Consider the following 24,812-nt stretch of genomic DNA (forward strand, 5'->3'; position numbering starts at 1 on the left):
TGTATACATGAGGATGTGTATCAATAAACACAATTTGACCAAAAAAAAAAAAAAAGACTTCAAAGCTGAGCAGTGCCAGGGCCCAAGAGTTCACTGGAGCGTCTGTAGGTTGATGCACACTCATCTAATCTGAGTATAAAGACATTATTTTCGGAAATATAAACTAGTTTGAAAACACAGGTCTAAAGTTAGGCATTTTAAACAAGTTTATTTTCTGGCTCTTTAGTAATGTTTCACCAAAGTTTGAGCACAAGTCTCTTGCTTTCTCGTGGTAACAATTTATGTAACTAATTAGGCGATTTTATGTGCGTTGTCCAAATATCAGTAACTGCAGAAATTTAAATGCGCCCTGTCATGGAAAATTGTATTTCCCTTGCTTTATTGAAATAAATAATTGTGTGTATGTTAAAGTTTCAAATCACACTATTCGCTCTCCCAGTCCATACAGCCAATATATGGCATTAACACCCCAAAAAAAAGGCGGGGTTGAAATCTCAATTGCACTTATGTCACAAAGGCCTCATTTACATATCTACATATCATATATTTTGCCCACTTACATTGCAGTTCTCAGGCACATTTCTGCTCCTAGAACTTTTTGAACGAGACATGATACAAGGCAGCCAATCAGAACAGAGCTTATTTGTCTTAAGGCAGAATAACAGAAAAGACCTGTTTAAAAGGGGTAAAGGAGGATTTAGAACTTACTACAAAAATTCTGATTAATTAGTAATTGCTTAATTACTTTTCTCTGAGCATAAAATCACCAAAATTACTAAGTGGAAATAAAGTAAAAGAAAATGTAGTAATATGGACTCTAAATCTGTTTAAATTAAAGACTAAAAAGTTTAAATTAAAACGTTTTTTTAATATAGCTGAACAAATATTTTACCATGAACCAAGGAAAAACCAAGGCTAAAACACAGGAGAGTTGTGACTAATCGGTTTGGTTTTTGCATGCTGCTTTGGAGAGTTGGAAACCCACTTCAGTTCATAGCTGACCTTGTCCTAAGAGTGTGCAGGCCTGCTGGGGTTACTAGGTCCCTCGGCCCCCATTGTCCTGGAGAAACCCAACTAAAGTGACCCGTAGGAATCCTGACATCCACTAGAACAATACGTATGGCAGTGTGCCCTTGTGTTGTCAGCACTGTAGTGAAAAGATGTGGTTTATGTTTTGTTCTGCACTTTAAATGTATTTTGTTCAGATAGAGGTCATTGGCATGCCACACATCAGTAGGTTTCCTGTTAAGCTCAGACTCTGTGAGGTTGAGAACGTGTTAGGGTAGTTTGGGAACCTCTGCGGTACAGAGGAAAACAAGATGTTCCACTGAGAACTGACAGGATTTCTGGTCTCTGTTTATATGTATAGGCACATCGACAGCATGTGAAGTTAGAAACAAAACACAAAGCCTGAGAGCGTCAGAAAGCAGGCATGAAAATGGGTCAGGGGTTAAAAAGGTGAGAAGACCGGGGGGCGGGGCATGTAACGTCATGGGGATACGGCGACGGGGCGTTGACATGTGACGTCATGGGTATACTGCGATGGGGGGGGGGGGGGTTGGGGGTGGCTGCTGGTGTACGGGGATACAGTGACAGGTGATGCCAAATATTACGGAGCTCGTAAGGTGACGTCATGTAAAAAATATAATAACGCGTGGCCACGACTTACTAACGCATGCGAACGACTTACTAACGCGTGCGAACAAGATAATTAAGTATTACTTTATATAAAGCCAGGTTTACCTTCCTTGGGCAGTCAGTTCGCGAACATCCCTGGGATCTGCTTGCTTTGCTGTGAAAAAATAAACTTTGTTGCCGCGTGTGAAAGGCGACGTTAGTATCTCGTTCCCACGCGTTAATAAGTCGTGGCCACGCGTTATTTATTTATTTTTTACATGATGTCACCTTACGGGCTCCGTAAAATATAGTAAAATCCATTAAAAAAATTTTTTTGTCTGTCATGTCAATGGATTCAATGTAAACGCAATCCGTAAACGCAAGAAACCGCGTTCGCCATTCCGGATGGCTCAGTCAAAACCATTACGTCTTAATGAACCAATACATACATCAGCGGCGAAAATTATTGTAAAAATACCAGGTTTACGTGTTTTTATTTTCTAACATGAGCTAAAGCACAGGGTAGACTCAAACGACAAGAGTTTACAACTTCATCTTCAACCTTTTCAGCCCTGGTGCGAATGTGATCCTCACATGTCCCTGGATTCACCAGTTACAACTACAGACACACTAGAAAAAAATCTTGTTTCTTATTTTATGTCACCGTTATCTACACGGAGTTGACGCGAACTTAAATAGGTAGATAGATGGGCCTATTATCACAAGAGCTTGTGGTTAGATCTGACAGTGTTCAACGCTGTAGCGAACGGCAGTAACTTTGTTTTACCGCAAAATATGAAAACGATTGAAACCATTAATAACCCAATTAAATCCACCCAATTAAAAATGTACGATCTGGTAAATGTACGATCTGGTAAATGTAGTGGTAAATGTACGATCTGGTAAATGTAGTGGTAAATGTACGATCTGGTAAATGTAGTGGTAAATGTACGCTCTTCTGACTTGTCCGCGGTGTAGCACTAGGTCCTGCTTCTCGTCCCGCTTAGCAGTAAATGAATAACATGAATGAAGAACGTTCGTATGATTGAAACGCTATTTGGCCTCTATGAAGGTTCTGGGCGGAAACTGCTGGCCACTGTCATTGAAATAGCCAATTTCGGAAGTGCTCTGTTTGCTAATTAAGTCAATATGATAACAAAAAACTCATCGGATCTACACGATTCACGTAGGTCACCCTTTTCAACTTCAAAACGGCGAATTTCGCCGAAAGGTGACAGATTTTCATGCCTGAGAAAGAGACAAACAGGGAGAGGAAGAGGGAGAGAGAGAGGAGTGAGCATGAATGTGGGAGCTTGTCCTCAGGTTTATTTCCTACACCAACAGAATCAAGACTGAAAACATAAAAAAGTACAAAAATGTACACTCCATAATTTATAAATACATTTCTGAGTGTATAAATTAGAAAATACACAGAAGGCTAAGAACATGTTACACAAATATCTATAATCTTCCTTAAACTAGTTGTCAGTTCAATTGACCAGCTAAGATTCTACATCCCCACAAAGTTTTGGTGAAATAGTGTAAAGAGGCACAGCAATACAGAGTTAATGATTCAACCAATCCCTGCACAAGGCCAGACCAGAGTGAGAAAGAAGCCTATTAAATCATAAATTAACATGTCATTTGTAAAGAAGGCATAATTGAACTTTTCCACTAACGTTTTAAATAAATTAAGGCTTAAAATGGGTTGGAAACGTATCATTCATTCATAATGCACGGTTAAGAGTGCAATCGCCAGAATAAATTATATACAACCGTAGTGTAAAAGCAGACTCAAATTAGATGGGAAACTGAAAAACTACCTCACACACAGTCAGACACACACACACTCCTTTTTTTGCAGAACCCAGCTAAACATAGACTAGGTCCCGCCCATGTCCCGCCTCCTTTCCCGGGGTGGGGCTGTCAGGCTCCTCCTCCCCCTCCTCAGCGTAGCCCTCATACTCGATGGGCTTGGGGCAGCTGTAGGGGTGGCCGTTGTCGTCGAAGAAGCGGCGGAAGGTGAACTCGTAGAAGGCGTGCTCCGGGTGTTTGCCGTTCTTGAACCAGAAGCTCAGCGTGTCGTTGTGGCTGGCGTCGTCGTCGCTCCACAGCTTGCCCGGGTCGACCGGGTCGAAGTTGGACGTGTCCGTGCAGTGCGCGATCTTGGGCACGTAGGGGGCCGGGTGGTGCTGCTGACGCAGGTCCACGGAGAAGTCGACACCCTTGAAGAAGGGGTGGGCCTTGATCTCGTCGGCGCCGTTCTTGCCCAGCCGGTCCTCGGGCCCGCGGCACAGCTTCACGATCAGGTCCGACGCCTGCGGGCTCAGCTTGGCCTGGGCAGGGATGTGCAGCGTCGTCTGCCAGTTGATCACCTGGGACACACGCATGGAGGACACTCACAAAACGGCCAAAACACGCCACAGCTCTCCAGCTGTAGTACAGTACAGTTTAAGAACGTTCTGCCTCTACACTGTATTGGACTCGGCAGGTAATTATCCAGGTCTGCTTCAGTTAACCAGGTGTGTTTGAGAAGGATCTGCACCTTCATCTGGGTCTCCAGGGGCGTGGTAGCCAGGAAGGGGGGCTGGCCAACCAGCATCTCGTACAAGATGACGCCCACACTCCACCAATCACAGAGCTGCGTGTAACCTGGCACACAGAGCGGCACGGTGAGAACAGAGCGTGCCCAGAGAGGGGTGGGGGGCGTGGTCAGTGGAGCGTGGGGGGCGGTACCTGTGCGCAGGAGCACCTCCGGGGCGATGTAGTTGGGCGTGCCCACTAGCGAGTGGGCCAGACAGCGTTGGTGTTGCCTAGCAGCCCGCCGCTCCAGTGGCTTGAGCCGGTCGCCACAGCGACAGTTGGCAGGGTCCTCCCACTCCTTACTAAAATCCATACTGTCCTGTCTCACGTGATCACCTACGACAGACAGACAGGAGTGCAGACACAGGAGAGCACAGACACATTTACTACAACCCCATACCGACTTGTTAAAACCTTGGAAAGGAGAAGTGAAACGGAGCCGACTCGGCGCCCCCCCCGATTCTCACCGCTCTGGTAGTACTTGGAGTCGTGCGTCCAGCGGAAGCCCGTGCACAGTCCGAAGTCGGTCAGCTTGATGTGACCGTCGCGGTCAATGAGGATGTTGTCGGGTTTGATGTCGCGGTGGATGAAGCCCATCTTGTGCACGCTCTCCACGGCGCACGCCAGCTCGGCCACGTAGAACTGGGCCAGCTCCTCGCTGAACACGCCCAGACGGATCAGCAGGCTCATCATGTCTCCGCCGGGGATGTAGTCCATGACGAAGTACAGGTACTCCTTGTCCTGGAAGGAGTAGTAGAGACGCACCACCCACTCGTTGTCCGCCTCCGCCAGGATGTCCCGCTCCGCCTTGACGTGCGCCACCTGGTTACGGAGCAGCACGTCTTTCTTACGGAGCGTCTTCATGGCGTAGAGCGCGCCCGTGTCCACCTTCCGCGCCAGGCACACCTCGCCGAACGCCCCCACGCCCAGCGTCTTGATCTTCTCAAACGTGGACTTGTCCATCTTGGCGCGCTTCAGCCGGATGTAGTTGGACTCCTTCTGGGACAGCATCATACGCATCTGCTCCTGGGCGTCCTCGGACAGGCCCACCTGGACACGAGGGACGAAGAGCCGTCAGCGCTAGGGGTGACCTGCAATAGTCGCTGATTCGACTAAAGTTGACTATACCTCCTAGTCGACTATGAACGTCATAGTCGAATGTACCATTCTAACTGCATGGGGGTGCCCAAGGATGCAGCTAAGCATTAGTTGTTACATGAAATGTCTTTGTTTTCATTATATATAGCCTTTTGTCAAATAAAATCATTCTAATTACATCTCGGCTCCGTCCTCGGGACCAAACAGCCCAGATTTTTGCTCTAACCCTCTACATACCCGTGGCCAGAATTCAGGGTCTAGAGTAAAAATATAGACCATGTAGACCAAGGACTGGGTTGAGAAATATTTTATACTCACCAATCCAGCACACACAACACTGAAATCAGAACACTCTTGCACGATTACAAACAACTGTCACAAAATCACAGATGGGCTCTCACATGAAGGTCATCTAGAGTATGTACTTTAGACGGAATACCTCACCCAAACGCCCGAATGCAGAGGTCAGCAGTAGCGCTAAGCGGTCTGCCGTCGGACTGCTGCTCTTCAGAGACTTTCAATTTTGTTTTTGTGAGCAACAGCAGCATTATAATGAGAGGTATTCCACTCCATTCACACCAACACTTCAGGCAAGAGACACAACAGGACGGAGCCATGCGGTCATGCAGCTGCCGTGGCTACACAAACACACCGTGAGCTCAGTATGCGTGCGTGTGCATGCTGGAACAGACGTTTACACGCTCAACACTGATTGGTCAACACCTCTCCATCTACGGAGCCTTACTTTGTCAGCCAGGTGTGCAGACTATTCAGCTGTCAGCAGATAATCGCTAGACCCTCAAAAACAGCTGCCACAAAGAGAGAGAGAGAGAGAGAGAGAGAGAGAGAGACAGAAAAAGACAGGCTAGGAAAAAAGAAATACACAAGAGAGCAGAAGAGGATCTCCCATTGAGAGAACGACAGGAAAATACGCAGGTGGAAAGAAGGAGGGATGAAGAAGGCGTGAGACGGAAGGCGGGGGAGGAGAGGGAGGCGCTAACCCGCTGCATCTCGCTCTCCAGCTGTTTCTTGCGGCGTATGCGCTGCTGGTGGTTCTTCAGGACGTTCTCCACGTGCTGCTCCATGAAGAACTTGAAGGCCTGCGGCGAGTAGAGCTGCACGCGCCCCTCGCCCCGCCGCTCCTCGTCCCGCCTGTTGTTCCGCCGCACCGGCACCGGCGACGTGGAGATCTGCTTCCTGTCCCGCTCGGCGCCGGGCGGCGGCGGCTCGGGGACGTCCGTGCGCTCGGCGGAGGAGGTGCTGCCGTCGTCCGCGCCTCCCTCCTCCTCCCCCTCCTCCTCCCTGCCGGGCTTGCCGTTGGGGTTGGGCTCGTAAGGCGGGCAGGGCGCGGGGGCCTGCGGCTGGAAGAGGTGTTTGGGGTAGGGCGGGGGCGGGCCCTGGTAGCCGGGGGCCTCGGAGACGGGCGGTATCTGGGCGGAGGCGTCCGGGTAGGAGGCGGGGGGAGGGGGTTGCTGCTGCTGCTGCTGCTGGAGCCAGGGCGGGTGCGTGGGGGCCACGGCCGTGTGCAGCTCGGGCTTCTGCACGCGCATGCTCTTCACCGGCTGCAGGATGGGCGCCTGGGTGATGGCGGTGACGGTGGTGGCGGAGGGCTGGGAGCTGGGCGTGGCCGGGCCCGGACGCACGCCCGGCCCGGCGTTGTTGAAGGAGTTTGAGCGTGCCGGGATGTTGTGGGGCCACGAGTGAGGGGGAAGCTCCTGGTTGCTGCCGTTCCCGGCGGGCTGCGGTGGCCGGGGCTGGGGCAGGACGCCCAGGTTGTGGCCGGTGCGGCCGGATCCGTTGGCGTAGGGGGGGGAGGGGGCGGGGCTGCACGCCTGCATCTGCTGGGCCGTGGGGCTGTGTCTGCTCGTCTGGCACAGCGGATACGGAGGAGGGGGTTGCCGCCCGCCGCCCCCCCCACCGCCGGCCATGCTCATGTACTCCTGCGCGGAGCCGTTCTGGGGCCAGGAGGGCGGGAAGCTGAACTTGTTCCCCCCACACGAGGACATGATGATGGGCTGACGGCCCACGGGCGCCGGGCTGAGTCCACGTTGTGCCGGGGCGGCCGCGTAGCCGTCGGGCCACGGGCCCTGGGGGACGGGCGAGATACGGGGGCCGAGGTAGTCCATGTTCCCAGAGTAGCGCTTGGTGGAGGGATTAGAGTCCCAGGAAGAGGGGGGAGGGGTGACGCTACGCACCTGGGGCGGGAGGGGAGGGTTCACCCTCTGGGCACCGACCCCGCCCACGTGGGCCTGGGGGAAGGAGGCGGTCCGGGGCAGCTCGCCCTGGGGGACGGGGCTGCTGGAGCGGTACATGAGGCCGTCAGCCATGAGGGGCCCGTGTCTCTGAGGGGCCAGGGACTCCTTGGAGCCCTTCCAGCTGGGCCGCCGTAGCACAGGCTGCTGGATGTGGGGGGGGGCTGCACAGCAAAACACAGCTTCAAACAGAGAAAAGACAAAACACCACACACACAATTACACGTAGCGCTGCCACGTTCCAACGTTTTAGAAATAACTATTTTACTGGAATGAGAACAAAGCCTTCTTAGGTTCCTGATTGTGGCAGGTACTCTGGGTCGGAAAGTCCAGAATCATAAGCGTGAGTTACAACACTATGGAGGAGTTGCGCTCTTCGTAGAGTGGAAGGCCGGCCCCCTGACTCTCTGAGCGGAGTGGAAGGCCGGCCCCCTGAGCCCCTGGGAAGCCACACCCACCAGCTGCTTTGACGGCTGCGTTGGCTGGGCGTGCGGCTGCAGCTGCCATCTGCTCGCGCACCGGGTCCTGATAGCTCATCTTACTGATGTACTCTATAGCTGCACCCACACTGCGACTGTTGGTGTGCTTCAGAGCACAGATCACCATCTCCTACACACACACACACACATTTTTACAGAGGCAGAAATTCCGCAAATCAATCATGCCATCAGTCACATAACTTCAGGTGTCATTAGTGGAGCCTCTCGTCTGTGCACATATATAAGTGGCAGCTCAAACAGGCTAACAGTAAATGAACCACTTTACCGATCAGACACATTTTTGCTTTGAATTAACCGTGCAAGCTCTGTGGAGATAAAAGTGCGTGTACCAGGTCCTCTACAAAACCATTCCTCAGATACAAAACATTACTAGACTTCTCGGAGAGAATGCTGCTTTCAAAGGAAACAAAAAAGGGACATGGATCGCATAGTTGTGGTGGAAAACAAGTCAGCATAATGACCCGCTGAGCCCTGCACTACAGCTAGAACCTGTTTGTCCACATGCCACTGCTGTCATACCTAAACTATGCCAAATAATCACCTGACGAGAGAACATTTTTCTCTTTGGCCAACATAAAGCCCATGTGTTCACAAGAACAACAAAAACGTTCGTAGGAATACTGCTTTGAGTAAAGCCCGTGCTGTTATTTTGACGGTTCTCCTACCTCTTCAAAACCAGCAGCCACCAGCTCTTGTAGCATCTGAGCGTTGACCTCAGGTGTGCGGCCGGTCGACGTAGGTTCGTTGGCGAACGGCATCAGTGACTTGCGGATCTCCTGGAGGGCTTTGTGGTAGGGGTTTTTAGGGTTGCTGCTGCGTCCCTGTTGCCGGGAGTCTTCGGGCAGCCCTTTGCTCCCGCCAAAGTCCGTCTTGGGAACATCGGACGGCCGCGAGAGGTTCCGCAGGCTCTCGCGGATCTCCTGTAACATCTGCTGGCTGTTGCCACTGTAGTTGCTCGCGGGGAACGTCTTGGGACGCATTTGCCTGTATCCTTCGGGTTTTTCGCCTCTCTTCATGAAAAAACATGCACCTTGCCAGCCAAGGAGCTCAAAGAGGTTGGAGGAAGCAAGTGAAATACTGGGAGGGTGTTAACCGTGCGCTGCGTGTTTTACCTGCATACCAGATGTCAATGAGTCTGTATTCAAGGGTCAAAAAAAAAAACAGAAGGGAACGCGACGTCATTACATTGGCACAGCCGAAACTCAACAATCTTGACTTAATGAAACTGAAATGTAGGATCCAACTTCCCAATCATGATCCCAAGTGTACAGTTCCAGTTAATTAAGCTCGAAGGCCAGATTATATCTGGGTTTGCTTGAATTGTTCCCCAAGCCAGCCCTACAAAACCTGTGGCTACGTTATCTACTCTTGTAAACGGCAGGCCGTGTAAACGCCACTGAAACACACTTGAGCAGGTGCTCACGACGTGAAGCACTGCGGTGGTGTCACTGGCAGTCAGGAATACAGTTAATAACTCTGGATTTAATGAAACAGGGTGAATGTATCGTGAAATACTCAAGCTCAACATTGACATTCTTCATTATTTAACGCACACATTACTGACTAGATACTTAAGATGACTACCTAACTAACAATAAATGAATACTTCTAACGTTACAATTTCAGTATACAGTGTGTTCATGGGTTTGTAGCCAGACAGACTAGTTAGCCAGGGTTTTTTAAATCAAATGTCAGCTACGACTGACGCCTTGCAGGGCCTTTTCTAACGCCAGGGAGGACGGCTCGCCAGGTTCACCATCTGGCCACGACCAACTGGGGCTGATAGGCAGCTAACCACGTTAGCCAACCAGGCTAGCTGCGCGAGCGCAATTAACGCTGCCAGTGAAGGAATATTTTATTATATCTTCGAAAAAGTATAAATCACACGGCACCACTCAATAACCCCGCTATATATAAATAAATAAAAATAAAAAGTTATCTAGACACATCTGACTCGGACAAGCTTTATTAAAAAAATAATTAAAAAAACCCGTTGACGATACAAGTGCGCGAGGCCTGGCTAGCTCGAGCGGCTAAAGTGCGCGAGGCCTGGCTAGCTCGAGCGGCTAAAGTGGGCTAGCCATCTAATTACAGCTCGAGCGCGCTAACTAGCCTAGCATGCTATTAGCGCCGAAAAGCCTTCCGATTGCGTTACACGGCGCAGCGTTACGTACCTTTTCACGTACCTATATCCATTTTTTGTTCACGGCGGACGCCTTTCGAGAAGTATCGGTTCGAGGAGCTGGCAAAAAATATTATAGCAAAACCAGCCCTGTAAAACTCGGATAGCTAAGAGCTTGTCGCCTTTTGTATTGACACTGTCGTCTTGGTACTCCAGTGTCTGTCAATGCCAGCGGCAGATACCCGGATGTGCGAAGCCTTCACCCTGTTTCCCAAATAGGCTCCATCCATCCACACAATGCACCATCCAGCCCGGGTGCACCATCATTCACACAGACCGTATTTATTATTAACTGGTCGTTTGGAGTAATACACTAATTAACTGGAAGTTTATGCCCTGTAAATAACCAAGAATTCATTCTAGATTTACACTTTGGCACTTTAAGACCTTCTTAGTTCACATCAACGCAAGGATAGTCAAAAACTAGCAAAAAGACAATTGTTTTATTCCTTACAAGTGTACTAAAGAGGGGGGTAAACAGCTAGGGAAAAGAGCATTTTGTGACAACAAAATCGGTTAATTGCTGACATCACACTGGAACTCGTCTGTGTATGTACACAGCCTCGCCATCAGTCCCGCACACCAAGCACTGTCCGAGGACGTCCAGGCTGTTGACGGACAGCGTCTGGCTGGGCAGCATGTGGGTGGTCTCCAGCCGGCCCTTGCTGGAGTCACCGCCGAGCCACGCGCTGATGAGTGACTGGTTCCCTCCGGCCGGCGCTGTCGCACTGCGGGACATCATGCTGCTGTTGTGTCCTGACACAGAATAAAAGCAAAACCAGGTAAACAACAACTCCGATCTAAAACACTGGAAAAGTGCAGACCAGTGACCTCTCAGTCCCAAGAGGACACAGCCTGAAATGTCAACCAAACCAGGCAACCTATCCCTAACTCTTTATATGCACAATTATCAAGCAGTGTTTTAGCCTCATCAGTACCATTCAATGTATAATTGCTATAACATAATGACACTGGCTATATGTCTGACTTTGAGTGTCAGGGATTTTGTGTTTGGGTCTGATATTGCCCCGATTGTGGCTTCCACGTACCCTGCAGAAAGGAGTGTGCATCTGACCCAGACGAGGTCTCCCAGTGCAACAGCGAGCCGTCCTCCGAGCACGTGAACAAGTGGTCCGGGTTTGAGGGGTGAAAATGCACCTCCCACACTAGGAGGAAAAACACACAACGCAGCGCCAGGTTCCATGATGCTACCGCACTCAAAATATGGCCAATATTGATATGACAGGAATTCGCATATGAGCCTAGCAAATTGTGCGTTTGTGCGCTATGATAATTCAAAGATGTTCCAGATTAACTGTTGTGTCATTATGAATCACGGGAATCACAGGACTAAATTAATATGGCACATGGCAATATTACATCCGTATCATGCAGCACCAACACAAAAACTCTCTCTGCAACATATCAGCATGCACTCATGCATCAGATACTCACTCTCTGCAGAGTGGGCCTCCATCAGAGAGAAGGGCACGCTGCCCATCCTCACGTCCCAGATGCACAACATACCATCCCGGCCTCCTGTGGCCACTATATGCTGCTGGTTCGGGTGCTTGTCCACACAGTGCAAGGGCACCCTGTCTCCAGTGCTGCGGAGACCACACGGTTCAACGTCACTACTGTGCACAAGCAAAACCGGCTGATGCCGCAACAGCAGCTGTAGATGATGCAGTCAAAAGTGCAAATGTGACCCCCTAACATTCTACTGAAGGCAGAAGACATCTCAACACTGAAGCCAAGAACTGCAGTGTCAGGCTGTATATCGATTCCTCCAGTTTCATACCACACAAAAAAAGGTTTAACAAAAAGAACCAAGCCATTAAGATTAATCTAAGCAATCTAAAACATACATTAAATGTTAAAAATGTTATATATATTATATATAGCATATTGCACCGTCACTTTGGTAAATAGCATATATGTATATTGCACCGTTACTTTGTAAACAGTAGGGGGAGATAGTGTGCCAACATGGGTGTATTTCTTACAGAGAAAGGATCTGTGCGGGCTCGCTGCCCTGTCTTAAGTCCCACAGCTTCAGCTGCCCAATGGAGTTCACCGTCAGCACTTCAGCCGAGCGAAGAAAAGTCACCGCGTGGATTGTGCTGCTGTCTGCGTTCTCTGGGAAACAGCAGCATGCAGAAATAAACTATTACAACATTCTGCAACCTTCCCTGTATCACTAAAAGACCGACTGCAAATATCTCACACTGATTAGAATATTATTCCATTGTGTTTACAATGAAAAATACATTATTATACCTGGATTTTATACTACATGGTGGTTCAGTTTGCCCTATTCAGTAATTCAAATAACAATACTCAACAATGTGGACCTGCAGTGCTGGACAATACCGCACGATTTAGTGTTTCAGATCTAGGTGATGAACTGAGCCGGTGTGCTGTACGGTACCGATGGTGCATGTCACCCTGCTCTGGTCAGCTTTGTAGAGCACCACCCTCCCGTCCTCGCCCACGGACACCAGCTCCGGACTGCGGCACACCACCGCGGTGCACGGTGCGCTGGCACAGTGGTAGTGATGCGCCCCCTCCCACGCGTGAACCACGGACAGCGTCTGCGAACCACAGCAAACGCCACGGGCATTCTCATCTGCAGCACGAACGCACACGGCATCGGCTAACAAAGCACAGGCAGCAACCTGCATCTATTAGCTTTATGGGCAAATACTAATTAGAACTCAAACATGTGATCAGCAAACATGAAGAGGTTTTTAAAGGACTCTCATACCTGGCTTTCAGAGTGAAGTTTATAGATGGTCACTGCTCCTGAGGACGATGCTGTAACTAGTCTGTCCTGATCCAGAAACTGAAGGAGATAAAAAACTGGTAGATAAGTAAACAATAGGACATTAATACAACTAATGGTAAAAAAGGATAAGCACCTGTGAACAAGCAATCAATCCAGTTTATACACTATCGGCTGCAAGTTAGTGGGCAACATTTGTAACGCGTGGGTGGACATGGCCTCTGCTGAGAGTACACAGACACAGGTGTTGTGCTGCAGGTGTGTGCAGACAGGTAGCTGGTCCAGCTGGAGGTCCAGGTGTTGTGCTGCAGGTGTGTGTAGACAGGTAGCTGGCCCAGGTGTTGTGCTGCAGGTGTGTGTAGACAGGTAGATGGCCCAGGTGTTGTGCTGCAGGTGCGTGTAGACAGGTAGATAGCCCACCTGCAGGTCCAGAACGTCCCCACGGTGTTCACACTCGCACAGCAACTGCGGGTCCCCCTCAAACTCATCTCCCATACTGTACACTCCAGTCTCCCCGACAGACCAGATGGAAACTTTATTATCCTACAATAAACGAGGAACGTACTGAAGTAAATAAAAAGGAAACACAACCTATGCATTTTGGGGTTTTTTCTACATTAGATTATGGTTGAGGTGAAGAAACGTTAGGTGGTTAGTTAGAGAGTTTGCTAGCTAGGTTAGCTCTCTGGCTAGCAGCTGTCATGCATTTGCACCTCGTTGTCCCACGATCCAGCAGCAAAAAACTCGGGTTGTTGTAGCGCCGACGCCAGAACAGGCCTCCATCGCGTTTTACTAATCTTCTGTGATACATACTTAGCATTGATACAATCCATGACCGCAAGTGTTTAATTTTGTTTGTGTTGGTCCAGATGGTTCTAACATGGGTTATAGAGTTCCTGTATCCCGCCAGCTCCTCCCCTTCCGCTGTACGGAAGCCCCACTCCAAACTGTGAGCTTCAAAAAGCGAGAGAAAAAAAAAACACATGGGGCGTTCGCATATTTGCATAGTGTACTAGTGTACAGTAACATGATACCGGGATGTGTATATATTCATTCAAGATTTAATAGAGGGAGACTTGTCAGCTGCTGTTTCAAAATAACATTTTAATAATTGCTTTTATGGAGATGTTAACAGCTGTCAGCACCTAAAGCCAACATCAAGGCAACAATATGGCGACAAAAGAATGGGACATTGAAGAACTTTAGCTGTCATTTTGGAAAATAGTCCAATTTAAGTAGCTACTCTAATATCATAATTATAAATATAACTTGAAAAAATTAAAAATACTAATCCTGAATGCCTTTTATCAATAGCCCACCATAAAATAATGTATGTTTTACCAGGAAATAGTATGAAGACACTATACTATTTATATATCTATTGATGAAACATTACAAACGGTGTTGGGTGACTTCTTGACATCTGATGACGCCTCGTACTGTAAGACACACAAGAGAGATCTTGTGGTTTACTGACATTTTTCAATAGAACAGAATTTTGCTGAAGTAAACTATCACTGACGCACTAAGCAATGTTGGTAACTCACTACTTACTTATTTTGGGCAAAATTAGAACGCCACCCATAGGCTAAAAAGCTTATCATTTCATACACAGCCTCTCACTCTCTGTGATGGGTTTTTCTTTTTTTTTTTTTACATAAAAAAACCTTTATTTTCCTTAGTGATCCAAGTAAATTGAATAACGAAACATATTGTCCTGATAAGTTTGTTGCCTTTTAAGTAAATAAATAAATAACAAAAGAAAAAGCTATCATGTGCAAATAATACTGATGTTAATTTGGGTTAACATGAATCTCTTCAAGTTGACATTTGAATTAAAAACAAACTCTTAAATCTTAAAACAAAATTATCACTAAATAAAAAAACGTAAACTAATCGCTATAACAACAGTTATAAAATAGCTTTCTAAATAGTGCAGTCAACAACACACGCGCAGTATTTTAATAGAACAGTGTACTGTAATTACAACACTTATATGTGTTTTTTGGTCTTAGATGGTTCACACAGGCAGCCTTCGCAGCGATGCCTCTAAAACCACTTGTTTAAATGAAGGTCGTACCTATAGCCAAATTAATTTTTTTTTAATTTTCCGCCACACAAAACGTGCGACATTTCAAATCTGGCACCTCCAAAAGTCTCAGAGTCACGTGTTCGTGTAATGAGCCCGTGTGCTCCTGCTGCTGGAAGCAGGCGGCACTACTATTCAGCCTTTCAAATTCCTCAGCTGTCAAATGAACACATTTATTTATTTATTTTTAAAAAACAGATGCATGCACTGATGAGCTCCGTGTAGCTCGTTTCTGGGTGGATGAAACGCGACGACGGGCCCGTTTAGGCGCAGCGACCATGTCCAGTGACGTCTCGCCTCCGTCCCCGCTGGACGCGGTCGGTGTGGCGAAGGTCCTGTGCGCATGCGCGGCACTGACAGCCGCTCTGTACGCGCTGCACAGACTGTGTGTGATAATGGCCTGGAAATCGGGAGGAACCAGCCAAGCGGAGCTCGTCAACAACCTCCGCAGTGAGTCTCGTCCGGCCGGCCGGCCTCCTTCTCCCTCTACTCGACGCTGCCGCTCTCCGTCGAGTAGAGAGGCGCGTTATTATTATTTTTTTTACCCCCTCCAACTATGACGGGGTCACGCGCGAGCCCTAGACGCGTGCGTTGGCGCGCGCGTCAGTCCGCGTTAGCCTCGTCGGCTAGGCTAGGCTAGGCTAACGTGCGGTTAAAAAACCCGTCGGTGAGAATGAAGCTGCGGAGCGCGCCGTCCAGCGCGAGCCCCGCCGGTGTTCCGGGGGAGAGTGTTGACTCTCATGGCTGAACGGGGGCGGCGTTGCTTAGCTACCCGACCGGTGCTGCGGCTAGTCAGCTAGCGTAGCTAGCTTAGCGCGCTAGCCGAAGAGCTAAAGCCTGGTCTGTGGCGTTGGTCAGATATAGGGGGGCCCGTCTAGACGGACTGTAGGTCGGGGACCTTTGGTGTGCGTTACCCCCACCGGCGGGGCTTTCTGGACCACCGTTTATATTTGTCTTGGCTAGCTAGCGTAGTGGACGACCTAGCCGGCTAGCTAAGGAGAGCGAGCCTTGTCGTTGTTTGTAAGTGGGCGTGGCCGCGCTGGGGTTTAGGGCGCTGGGGTTTAGGGAGCTGGGGTTTAGGGAACTGGGGAGTGGGGCTGGGGTTTAGGGAACTGGAGAGTGGAGCTGGGGAGTAGGGCTGGGGTTTAGGGAACTGGAGAGTGGAGCTGGGGTTTAGGGAGCTGGGGTTTAGGGAACTGGGGAGTGGCGCTGGGGTTTAGGGAACTGGAGAGTGGTGCTGGGGTTTAGGGAGCTGGGGTTTAGGGAACTGGGGTTTAGGGAGCTGGGGAGTGGGGCTGGGGTTTAGGGAACTGGGGAGTGGAGCTGGGGTTTAGGGAACTGGGAAGTGGCGCTGGGGTTTAGGGAGCTGGGGTTAGTGGAACTGGGGAGTGGCACTGGGGTTTAGGCTGTTGGGGAGAGGTTCTTGTCGTTTGCTCATCTTGTGTTGATATTGACATGACTATTGAAGATTTGGTGCTGAAAATGTTAGAATCGAGTGTAAATCGTGTATTCATATTTTAGGATATGAACATGTTCATCAGGGGTCTAAATCCATTGGCTAATTGATGATGCAACATATGTGAAGAAATGTTGCACTTTATTAATTCCCCCCCTACATGTCTATGGTACAATATGATGCAATATGATTTACAGTACGTTCAAATACACAATGGTAGCGTTTACCATTGGATACCACAACAGCGCTAATACATATAGGTTACACATAAACAGTGCAGTAGGGTTCGTAGCTAAATTGTTTTGTTGCTTGTTTATTTAAACTGTGCAATATTTGCAACACTATTTGATGATTTGTTAAATGGAGCAACAACAGCAGCCTACAAAAATAATTCTTATTTGTTTATTTAAAAGTATGGAATTCAAATAAACTAAATTACCGCGACAAAGAATGTTTTACTGTGGATTGTATTTATTGCGTCTGATCACTTTTATAAATGAATGCAGAATTATCGGGTAAATTGCCTATTGTTCGGTTAGTCTGAGATTATTGCTAACGTAAGATAAGAATACTTCTAATAATATTTCTACTTAGTCTAGCATGTAACCCATCCTCCTGGGCTTGTGTTTTCAGGCCGTGGGACGGCGCCCAGTGCACTATATTTAGGGCAAGTGTGCGACCACAGACGTTGAAGGCTTGAGTTGTGAAGCACCCTCAGAGAGGACTAAACCCTAGAGCGCAGTTTTGAGACGAGACCCTACCTTTGTGTGGCGGAGCGGCTGTATTTATAGTGCGGCAAAGGGCAGTGTGAAACGAGACAAGCCCAGGTTAAATGGAACAGAAAGGATGTTGGGCTGCTAGCCAGATACTCGAGCCCTTATTCCGGCCAACCTGAAGGGCGGCGACATAAGGTCTTGCAGAATTTCATCATTTATGCCTTTATACTTGTATCACTGAAGGTTCTACGTCTGAATCTTCATCTCTGGCCCCCTGTGCTGGGCGGGGCCCCGTGCTGGGCGGGGCCTATGGCGTGTCCATATATGGCCGTACTGGAAGTGGTTCTTCCTCAGCATTCCACTGGTTAAGCTGTATTTGACCCCCATGTAACTCTGTGACTCTTTTATCTTGGGTTTACAAGTACATTTAGGAAGTGTCCCTGGCAGTACAAATAGAGGAAGTTTTGTTTCCCAGGTTCATTATTATAGACTCAATATGTTGCCAAAAGACCTGATTTCTAATTGATTAACTTTGTACCTATTACCACCATGAGAACATGTCCAAAAAACTCCTGTCCGTGTGTGTGTGTGTGTGTGTGTGTTGGGGAGGGTGACCTTTCGGCCTCTCACCACTGTTGTGCTGCATACCTGCTGGAAATAGCCAGATCTCCACACGCTGCCCAGTTCAGCATGATTCTGCAAGACTGGATGTCCATTACATGGTTTCCTTATACTGTCCCGACCGGTCACTGCATGACTGAAGTTACTGCTTCACAATAATGTTGGGCCACTTATTCACATCACATGTAAAATTTTATTTAGTCAGTTTTGTGAATTCAGTCAAACTATTCAGGTATTTTAAAATGTAGACGTTGGCTTCCCAACACTCCCATCACTGAGAGCTGAGCACGTACAGTAAGAGTTGAACAACCAACTGTTGCACAAGCGTTCAACTTTTCACAAACTGGTTTTGTGTGTGTATGTAAGTGTGTTGTGTGCATGCATACTTCAGTTTACCAGCAGCTGCAGGCACCTGCCCCAGGCTCCTCCAGCCTCTGCCACAACTCGTCAACCAGCCTACATAAATATATTCTTATATTGTGTGTGTGTGTGTGTGTGTGTGTGTGTTTACTGTCTTTCAGAGAATGGCATCATTAAGTCAGACCGTGTGTATGAAGTCATGCTTGCGACAGACCGGGCCCACTTCTCCAGATGCAACCCTTACATGGACTCTCCCCAGTCTATAGGTATGTGGGTCACTGCGGTCATTTCTTAGTCGATTCATGTGCAAGCGTATGTGCTTGTTTCGTTCTGTGCGTTCGCCCGTGTGAGCGTTGTTCTCCTAAGCCATCTGTGGATTTAGCTACCACCCATCAGTTTGCTCTGAAGGCTTGTAGACACGCCCCCTCTGCGTCTCCACAGGTTACCAGGCGACCATCAGCGCACCACACATGGTAAGTGCCGAGTGTTCTGGCCTCCTAACACAAGCTGGTGTGCGGCGAGGGGGGGGGGGGGGGGGGGCGTGTGTTGATGGTTGTTGTGTGTGGTCTCATGTCTCCAGCACGCGTACGCCCTGGAGCTGCTCCACGATCAGCTGTACGAAGGTGCCAAAGCTCTGGACGTGGGCTCGGGCAGCGGAATCCTCTCCGTCTGCTTCGCTCGGATGGTGAGTCTCGGGGCCCGGCGGCGTGAGAATGCCCACGCGGCCCACACGCTGCGCTCGGCCCAAAGACACGACCGCCCCGTCGCCCGTAGAGTCCTCGAGTTCTGATCTCTGATTTGCAGGTGGGGCCGAAGGGAAAAGTCATCGGGATTGATCACATAAAGGAGCTGGTCGACGACTCGGTCAATAACGTCAAGAAAGACGACCCTACTTTGATATCGTCGGGACGTATCAACCTTCTCGGTACGTAATAGACCTGCAGATAACGGAGCATCATCCCACATGCCCCCAAATCTGAGGGTGATCTTCCTGTTGCTAGCGGATCACGTAACCACTTAAAATGCAGAGGCTTGATTTCTTTATGTGTGTGTGTGTGTGTGTGTGTGTGTGTGTGTGTTGATCACGCTGACTCATTCCAAGCTGCTGGGCCTCTCTGCACTCAAACAGCATCACCACCAGACTGGCATCACTACGGCAACCTGCCCTTCTGTTCGGGGATGAAGCTGGCACTAAAGATTGCTTGGTCGTGCTGAGCTGCACTAATGCAGTGTGTGTGTGTGTGTGTGTGTGTGTGTGTGTGTGTGTGTGTGTGTGTGTGTGTGTGTGTGTGTGTTTCAGTTGGAGATGGGAGGTTGGGCTACACAGAAGAGGCTCCCTATGATGCTATCCACGTTGGAGCTGCTGCCCCCTCTGTGCCACAGGCTGTACGTCCCCCCCGCCAACACCAGCATCACTACAGCTCCATCTTTATAGCCACACACACACCAGCATCACTACAGCTCCATCTTTATAGCCACACACACACCAGCATCACTACAGCTCCATCTTTATAGCCACACACACACCAGCATCACTACAGCTCCATCTTTATAGCCACACACACACCAGCATCACTACAGCTCCATCTTTATAGCCACACACACACCAGCATCACTACAGCTCCATCTTTATAGCCACACACACACCAGCATCACTACAGCTCCATCTTTATAGCCACACACACACCAGCATCACTACAGCTCCATCTTTATAGCCACACACACAACAGCATCACTACAGCTCCATCTTTATAGCCACACACACACCAGCATCACTACAGCTCCATCTTTATAGCCACACACACACAACAGCATCACTACAGCTCCATCTTTATAGCCACACACAACAGCATCACTACAGCTCCATCTTTATAGCCACACACACAACAGCATCACTACAGCTCCATCTTTATAGCCACACACACACCAGCATCACTACAGCTCCATCTTTATAGCCACACACACACAACAGCATCACTACAGCTCCATCTTTATAGCCACACACACACAACAGCATCACTACAGCTCCATCTTTATAGCCACACACACACAACAGCATCACTACAGCTCCATCTTTATAGCGCCACACACACACAACAGCATCACTACAGCTCCATCTTTATAGCGCCACACACACACAACAGCATCACTACAGCTCCATCTTTATAGCCACACACAACAGCATCACTACAGCTCCATCTTTATAGCCACACACACACCAGCATCACTACAGCTCCATCTTTATAGCCACACACACAACAGCATCACTACAGCTCCATCTTTATAGCCACACACACAACAGCATCACTACAGCTCCATCTTTATAGCCACACACAACAGCATCACTACAGCTCCATCTTTATAGCCACACACACAACAGCATCACTACAGCTCCATCTTTATAGCCACACACACAACAGCATCACTACAGCTCCATCTTTATAGCCACACACACAACAGCATCACTACAGCTCCATCTTTATAGCCACACACACAACAGCATCACTACAGCTCCATCTTTATAGCCACACACACACCAGCATCACTACAGCTCCATCTTTATAGCCACACACACAACAGCATCACTACAGCTCCATCTTTATAGCCACACACACAACAGCATCACTACAGCTCCATCTTTATAGCCACACACAACAGCATCACTACAGCTCCATCTTTATAGCCACACACACAACAGCATCACTACAGCTCCATCTTTATAGCCACACACACAACAGCATCACTACAGCTCCATCTTTATAGCCACACACACAACAGCATCACTACAGCTCCATCTTTATAGCCACACACACAACAGCATCACTACAGCTCCATCTTTATAGCCACACACAACAGCATCACTACAGCTCCATCTTTATAGCCACACACACAACAGCATCACTACAGCTCCATCTTTATAGCCACACACACAACAGCATCACTACAGCTCCATCTTTATAGCGCCACACACACACAACAGCATCACTACAGCTCCATCTTTATAGCGCCACACACACACAACAGCATCACTACAGCTCCATCTTTATAGCGCCACACACAACAGCATCACTACAGCTCCATCTTTATAGCCACACACACAACAGCATCACTACAGCTCCATCTTTATAGCCACACACACAACAGCATCACTACAGCTCCATCTTTATAGCCACACACACAACAGCATCACTACAGCTCCATCTTTATAGCCACACACACACAACAGCATCACTACAGCTCCATCTTTATAGCCACACACACACAACAGCATCACTACAGCTCCATCTTTATAGCCACACACACACAACAGCATCACTACAGCTCCATCTTTATAGCCACACACACACAACAGCATCACTACAGCTCCATCTTTATAGCCACACACACAACAGCATCACTACAGTTCCATCTTTATAGCCACACACACAACAGCATCACTACAGCTCCATCTTTATAGCCACACACACAACAGCATCACTACAGCTCCATCTTTATAGCCACACACACAACAGCATCACTACAGCTCCATCTTTATAGCCACACACACAACAGCATCACTACAGCTCCATCTTTATAGCCACACACACAACAGCATCACTACAGCTCCATCTTTATAGCCACACACACAACAGCATCACTACAGCTCCATCTTTATAGCCACACACACAACAGCATCACTACAGCTCCATCTTTATAGCCACACACATAACAGCATCACTACAGCTCCATCTTTATAGCCACACACACAACAGCACGCTTATTAAAAAAAGAGTTCTAGATGTTTAAATCTAAAGCTATTTAAATCGTCATGTGCATGTATGTACTTTGAGTCTTCTGGACTCATGTGGCTAATGGTTTTTGCCGTCATCCCGTTACATACGGAAATGTAGCGATGACCAAGATCTAACGTTCTCCGTGGTGTGGTGCTAAGATCTAACGTTCTCCGTGGTGTGGTGCTAAGATCTTACGCTCTCCGTGGTGTGGTGCTAAGATCTAACGTTCTCCGTTGTGTGGTGCTAAGATCTTACGCTCTCTGTGGTGTGGTGCTAAGATCTTACGCTCTCCGTGGTGTGGTGCTAAGTTCCTGGTGCGTGTGTCTCCTGGCTGCAGCTCCTGGACCAGCTGAAGCCGGGCGGGCGCCTCATCCTCCCCGTGGGTCCCGCGGGGGGCAACCAGATGCTGGAGCAGCACGACAAGCTGGAGGACGGCAGCACCAAGATGAAGCCCCTGATGGGGGTGATTTACGTGCCTTTAACAGACAAAGACAAGCAGTGGTCCAGGTGGAAGTGACTTCCTGTCCCCCCCCCCTCTTCTCCCCCTCCCCTTCCGCAGGGCTCAGGTGAAATTGTGTAGTCCAAAGCAGACACGGCTGCCTCTTCTGCTCGCTGACGTTTTGTTTTGCCAGCACCCCGCCCCATGACCACCTGCACGACTTCAACCCCCCCTCGACTTTAACACCCCTCAATTAAAACGAAAACGGAAAAACAAGCCTTTCCGATTTTTACTTTTTAAAAATGTATTATTATTGATACTCAATATTTATTTGATTTTTGAGCATATAACCTGTTCTTGGCTCTGTTTTCCAAAGGGTTTGGCTTGAGTTTGAATGTGTGGCCTTGGTGAAGGCGTACTAAGAGAAGCATGGCTCCTAACCACAGCGTTTGTGCTTTAGCAGGCTGCCTTTCAGCCCTGTCATGAGTCATGGCAGATCACAGTGATGCATTTGGACTGACAGATTAAGAATGGATAAATGAGCGTGAGCATCTTGTGTGTGCGTTGGTTGTGGAGGATGGGGTGTTTCCTGTCTCTTAATGCTCGTGGCATGATTGATGGCCTTCGTGTGTGTGTGTGTGTGGGGGGGGGAGAGAGTGTGAGAGTTGTGTGTGTCAGATAGTGTGTGTCACTAGAATAATCCTTTTTCTTTTTGTCTCTCATAGGGATGAACTTTGAACCGACCGACAGTCTGGCAACATTGAACATCTCACTCACACACACACACACGTGCGCACACACACAAACACACACACGCACGCATAGGAATAACATACACCCCATCAATCTGGACTTAACGACTAACTACATGATGGTAACCGATGGAGGGGAGGAGCCTATCGCTCTCGGGACGGACCGACCACCGTGCGGCTCAAGCCCTCAGGATGGAGGGAACAGACTGATCGCTTAAGGAATAAACAAACACAAAAAGAGTGGGCTTAGCCTTGACATTTTCATGCCTGCAGTTTGCTTTGTGAACTTTTTTTCTTTTGATTGTTGATTGGCAGGTGCACTTTTTTTTGGTGATATACAGTATTGATTTTTTTGTTTTTTTTTTTAGTTTTGTGTATTTCAGCTCGGGTGAAGCTGAGGTTAAGGCGTGTTGAGTCTTTGGGGACTGAAAGAGTTGCGTCCTCATTGTTAATGTAATATTCGAGGCGTGCGTGCTGTGCGTTCCTGTACTGGGTCTGGTTGTAGAGCGCTCTGAAGTCCTAGCTGAGAACCTGAACGTGCTGGAGAACTTGTAGGGAGTTGTAGGGCTTCTAAAAAGAGCCTCAAAAACGTTCTCGCACAGACGAGTTCTTGATTTGAGGACGCTACCGCCACCTTCACTAACATATAAATGAAACGCTTTTCTTTTTCATTGATATAATGAGTTTCAAAACAAGTGAGGTAACCGCGCTTGGTTAAACCGACGCTCTGGTAGAATGTTTCACAGTTATGGGAGTTTTTTGACAATAAAAATGATTGATTATTTACGTATTATCAGTCAGTGCGAACATAACACGAATGCTCACCAGATATAAACCAAATGTCCTGGAAGGTGATTCATATCTACACACTACCCATTTTGTGCGGTTTTGACACGGATTGTCTAACTGGTCCGTTCTGGGTGGACTCCCTGGCCCTTTTGAGACCTTCAGATCTGGATTGCCACTCAAGTCCATTAGAGTTTTAGAGCCGAGTTAGGTGTAGATTTGCGCGGTCTGGTATAACAGTATTTAACCTGCTCTTTAGATGATTGACCTGCAGCTTGGCTGCGCGTGTTCGCACTGATTTAAACCCGCTACTGGAGGTCCACGCCGCGTAAATACAGCACAAAACCCAACTTCTGCCTGCAGGGTTGAGCTTGTGTGTGTGAACCCCCCCATGCTGATTATCCCAGCGTCCTCTGCTTTCGTACAAATGTGGCTTTGTACAAATAAAACAACGCAGTGCAAACCTCCCTCCGTCTGCTGACCTCTCCTTTCTCCCTCCTGCCTACAATTCTCTCACCTTATTGTATGCACATTTAATAGGCCGTCTCTGTTCATCACTGGAACATCTTTTACATTTAATAGGCCGTCTCTGTTCATCACTGGAACATCTTTTACATTTAATAGGCCGTCTCTGTTCATCACTGGTACATCTTTTACATTTAATAGGCCGTCTCTGTTCATCACTGGTACACCGTTTTCATGATTGATTTAATTAGATTCAACAGTCCAGCAGTGCAGCACTGGTACATCTTTTACATTTAATAGGCCGTCTCTGTTCATCACTGGAACATCTTTTACATTTA

General features: G+C 48.4%; 3 protein-coding genes across 7 annotated transcripts; 1 reads left to right on the forward strand and 2 right to left on the reverse strand.

Moving 5' to 3' along the window:
- Window positions 1-2,911: 2,911 nt before the first annotated feature.
- Window positions 2,912-10,497, reverse strand: lats1 (large tumor suppressor kinase 1). 2 transcript variants are annotated; one of them, XM_077016384.1, is made up of 8 exons: window positions 10,237-10,497; window positions 8,716-9,185; window positions 8,009-8,159; window positions 6,300-7,714; window positions 4,668-5,250; window positions 4,354-4,536; window positions 4,163-4,269; window positions 2,912-3,992 (listed from the first exon to the last, which is right to left on the reverse strand). In XM_077016384.1, exons 2-8 carry the CDS (start codon window positions 9,064-9,066, stop codon window positions 3,489-3,491), a joined length of 3,294 nt encoding a protein of 1,097 aa, XP_076872499.1. In that variant the 5' UTR covers window positions 9,067-9,185; window positions 10,237-10,497; the 3' UTR covers window positions 2,912-3,488. The 2 variants fall into 2 exon arrangements, with proteins under 2 accessions (XP_076872499.1, XP_076872498.1); XM_077016383.1 differs by having other exon boundaries at window positions 10,225-10,496.
- Window positions 10,498-10,656: 159 nt separating this feature from the next.
- nup43 (nucleoporin 43) lies at window positions 10,657-13,967 on the reverse strand. Its single transcript, XM_077016385.1, has 8 exons — window positions 13,731-13,967; window positions 13,438-13,560; window positions 13,000-13,077; window positions 12,664-12,826; window positions 12,239-12,371; window positions 11,688-11,839; window positions 11,282-11,398; window positions 10,657-10,988 (listed from the first exon to the last, which is right to left on the reverse strand). The coding sequence occupies exons 1-8, from the start codon at window positions 13,848-13,850 to the stop codon at window positions 10,762-10,764; spliced, it is 1,113 nt and encodes a 370-aa protein (XP_076872500.1). The 5' UTR covers window positions 13,851-13,967; the 3' UTR covers window positions 10,657-10,761.
- A 1,305-nt stretch (window positions 13,968-15,272) lies between these two features.
- Window positions 15,273-24,476, forward strand: pcmt (protein-L-isoaspartate (D-aspartate) O-methyltransferase). 4 transcript variants are annotated; one of them, XM_077016387.1, is made up of 8 exons: window positions 15,294-15,556; window positions 18,421-18,525; window positions 18,701-18,732; window positions 18,840-18,944; window positions 19,064-19,184; window positions 19,560-19,645; window positions 22,370-22,598; window positions 23,197-24,476. In XM_077016387.1, exons 1-7 carry the CDS (start codon window positions 15,385-15,387, stop codon window positions 22,547-22,549), a joined length of 801 nt encoding a protein of 266 aa, XP_076872502.1. In that variant the 5' UTR covers window positions 15,294-15,384; the 3' UTR covers window positions 22,550-22,598; window positions 23,197-24,476. The 4 variants fall into 4 exon arrangements, with proteins under 4 accessions (XP_076872504.1, XP_076872502.1, XP_076872503.1 ...); XM_077016388.1 differs by having other exon boundaries at window positions 22,370-22,495; XM_077016386.1 differs by having other exon boundaries at window positions 15,303-15,556; window positions 22,370-22,539.
- The last annotated feature ends 336 nt before the right edge of the window (window positions 24,477-24,812 follow it).

Source organism: Brachyhypopomus gauderio, chromosome 9, assembly GCF_052324685.1.
Source record: "Brachyhypopomus gauderio isolate BG-103 chromosome 9, BGAUD_0.2, whole genome shotgun sequence".
NCBI classification, from domain to species: domain Eukaryota; kingdom Metazoa; phylum Chordata; class Actinopteri; order Gymnotiformes; family Hypopomidae; genus Brachyhypopomus; species Brachyhypopomus gauderio.

What these genes read in the sequence shown, in the direction of transcription:
- lats1 (XM_077016384.1), bottom strand. Translation starts at nt 9,066, where the DNA reads ATGAAGAGAGGCGAAAAACCCGAAGGATACAGGCAAATGCGTCCCAAG. An exon ending in CTCCAAGTACTACCAGAGCG is followed by an intron (nt 4,537 to 4,667) that starts GTGAGAATCGGG and finishes TGTCTGTCGTAG; the next exon opens with GTGATCACGTGAGACAGGAC. An exon ending in GGAGGTGCTCCTGCGCACAG is followed by an intron (nt 4,270 to 4,353) that starts GTACCGCCCCCC and finishes TCTGTGTGCCAG; the next exon opens with GTTACACGCAGCTCTGTGAT.
- nup43 (XM_077016385.1), bottom strand. Translation starts at nt 13,850, where the DNA reads ATGGATTGTATCAATGCTAAGTATGTATCACAGAAGATTAGTAAAACG. An exon ending in CTGGATCGTGGGACAACGAG is followed by an intron (nt 13,561 to 13,730) that starts GTGCAAATGCAT and finishes CGTTTATTGTAG; the next exon opens with GATAATAAAGTTTCCATCTG. An exon ending in AACTTCACTCTGAAAGCCAG is followed by an intron (nt 12,827 to 12,999) that starts GTATGAGAGTCC and finishes TGTGGTTCGCAG; the next exon opens with ACGCTGTCCGTGGTTCACGC.
- pcmt (XM_077016386.1), top strand. Translation starts at nt 15,385, where the DNA reads ATGTCCAGTGACGTCTCGCCTCCGTCCCCGCTGGACGCGGTCGGTGTG. An exon ending in GGACTCTCCCCAGTCTATAG is followed by an intron (nt 18,526 to 18,700) that starts GTATGTGGGTCA and finishes GCGTCTCCACAG; the next exon opens with GTTACCAGGCGACCATCAGC. An exon ending in GGGACGTATCAACCTTCTCG is followed by an intron (nt 19,185 to 19,559) that starts GTACGTAATAGA and finishes TGTGTGTTTCAG; the next exon opens with TTGGAGATGGGAGGTTGGGC.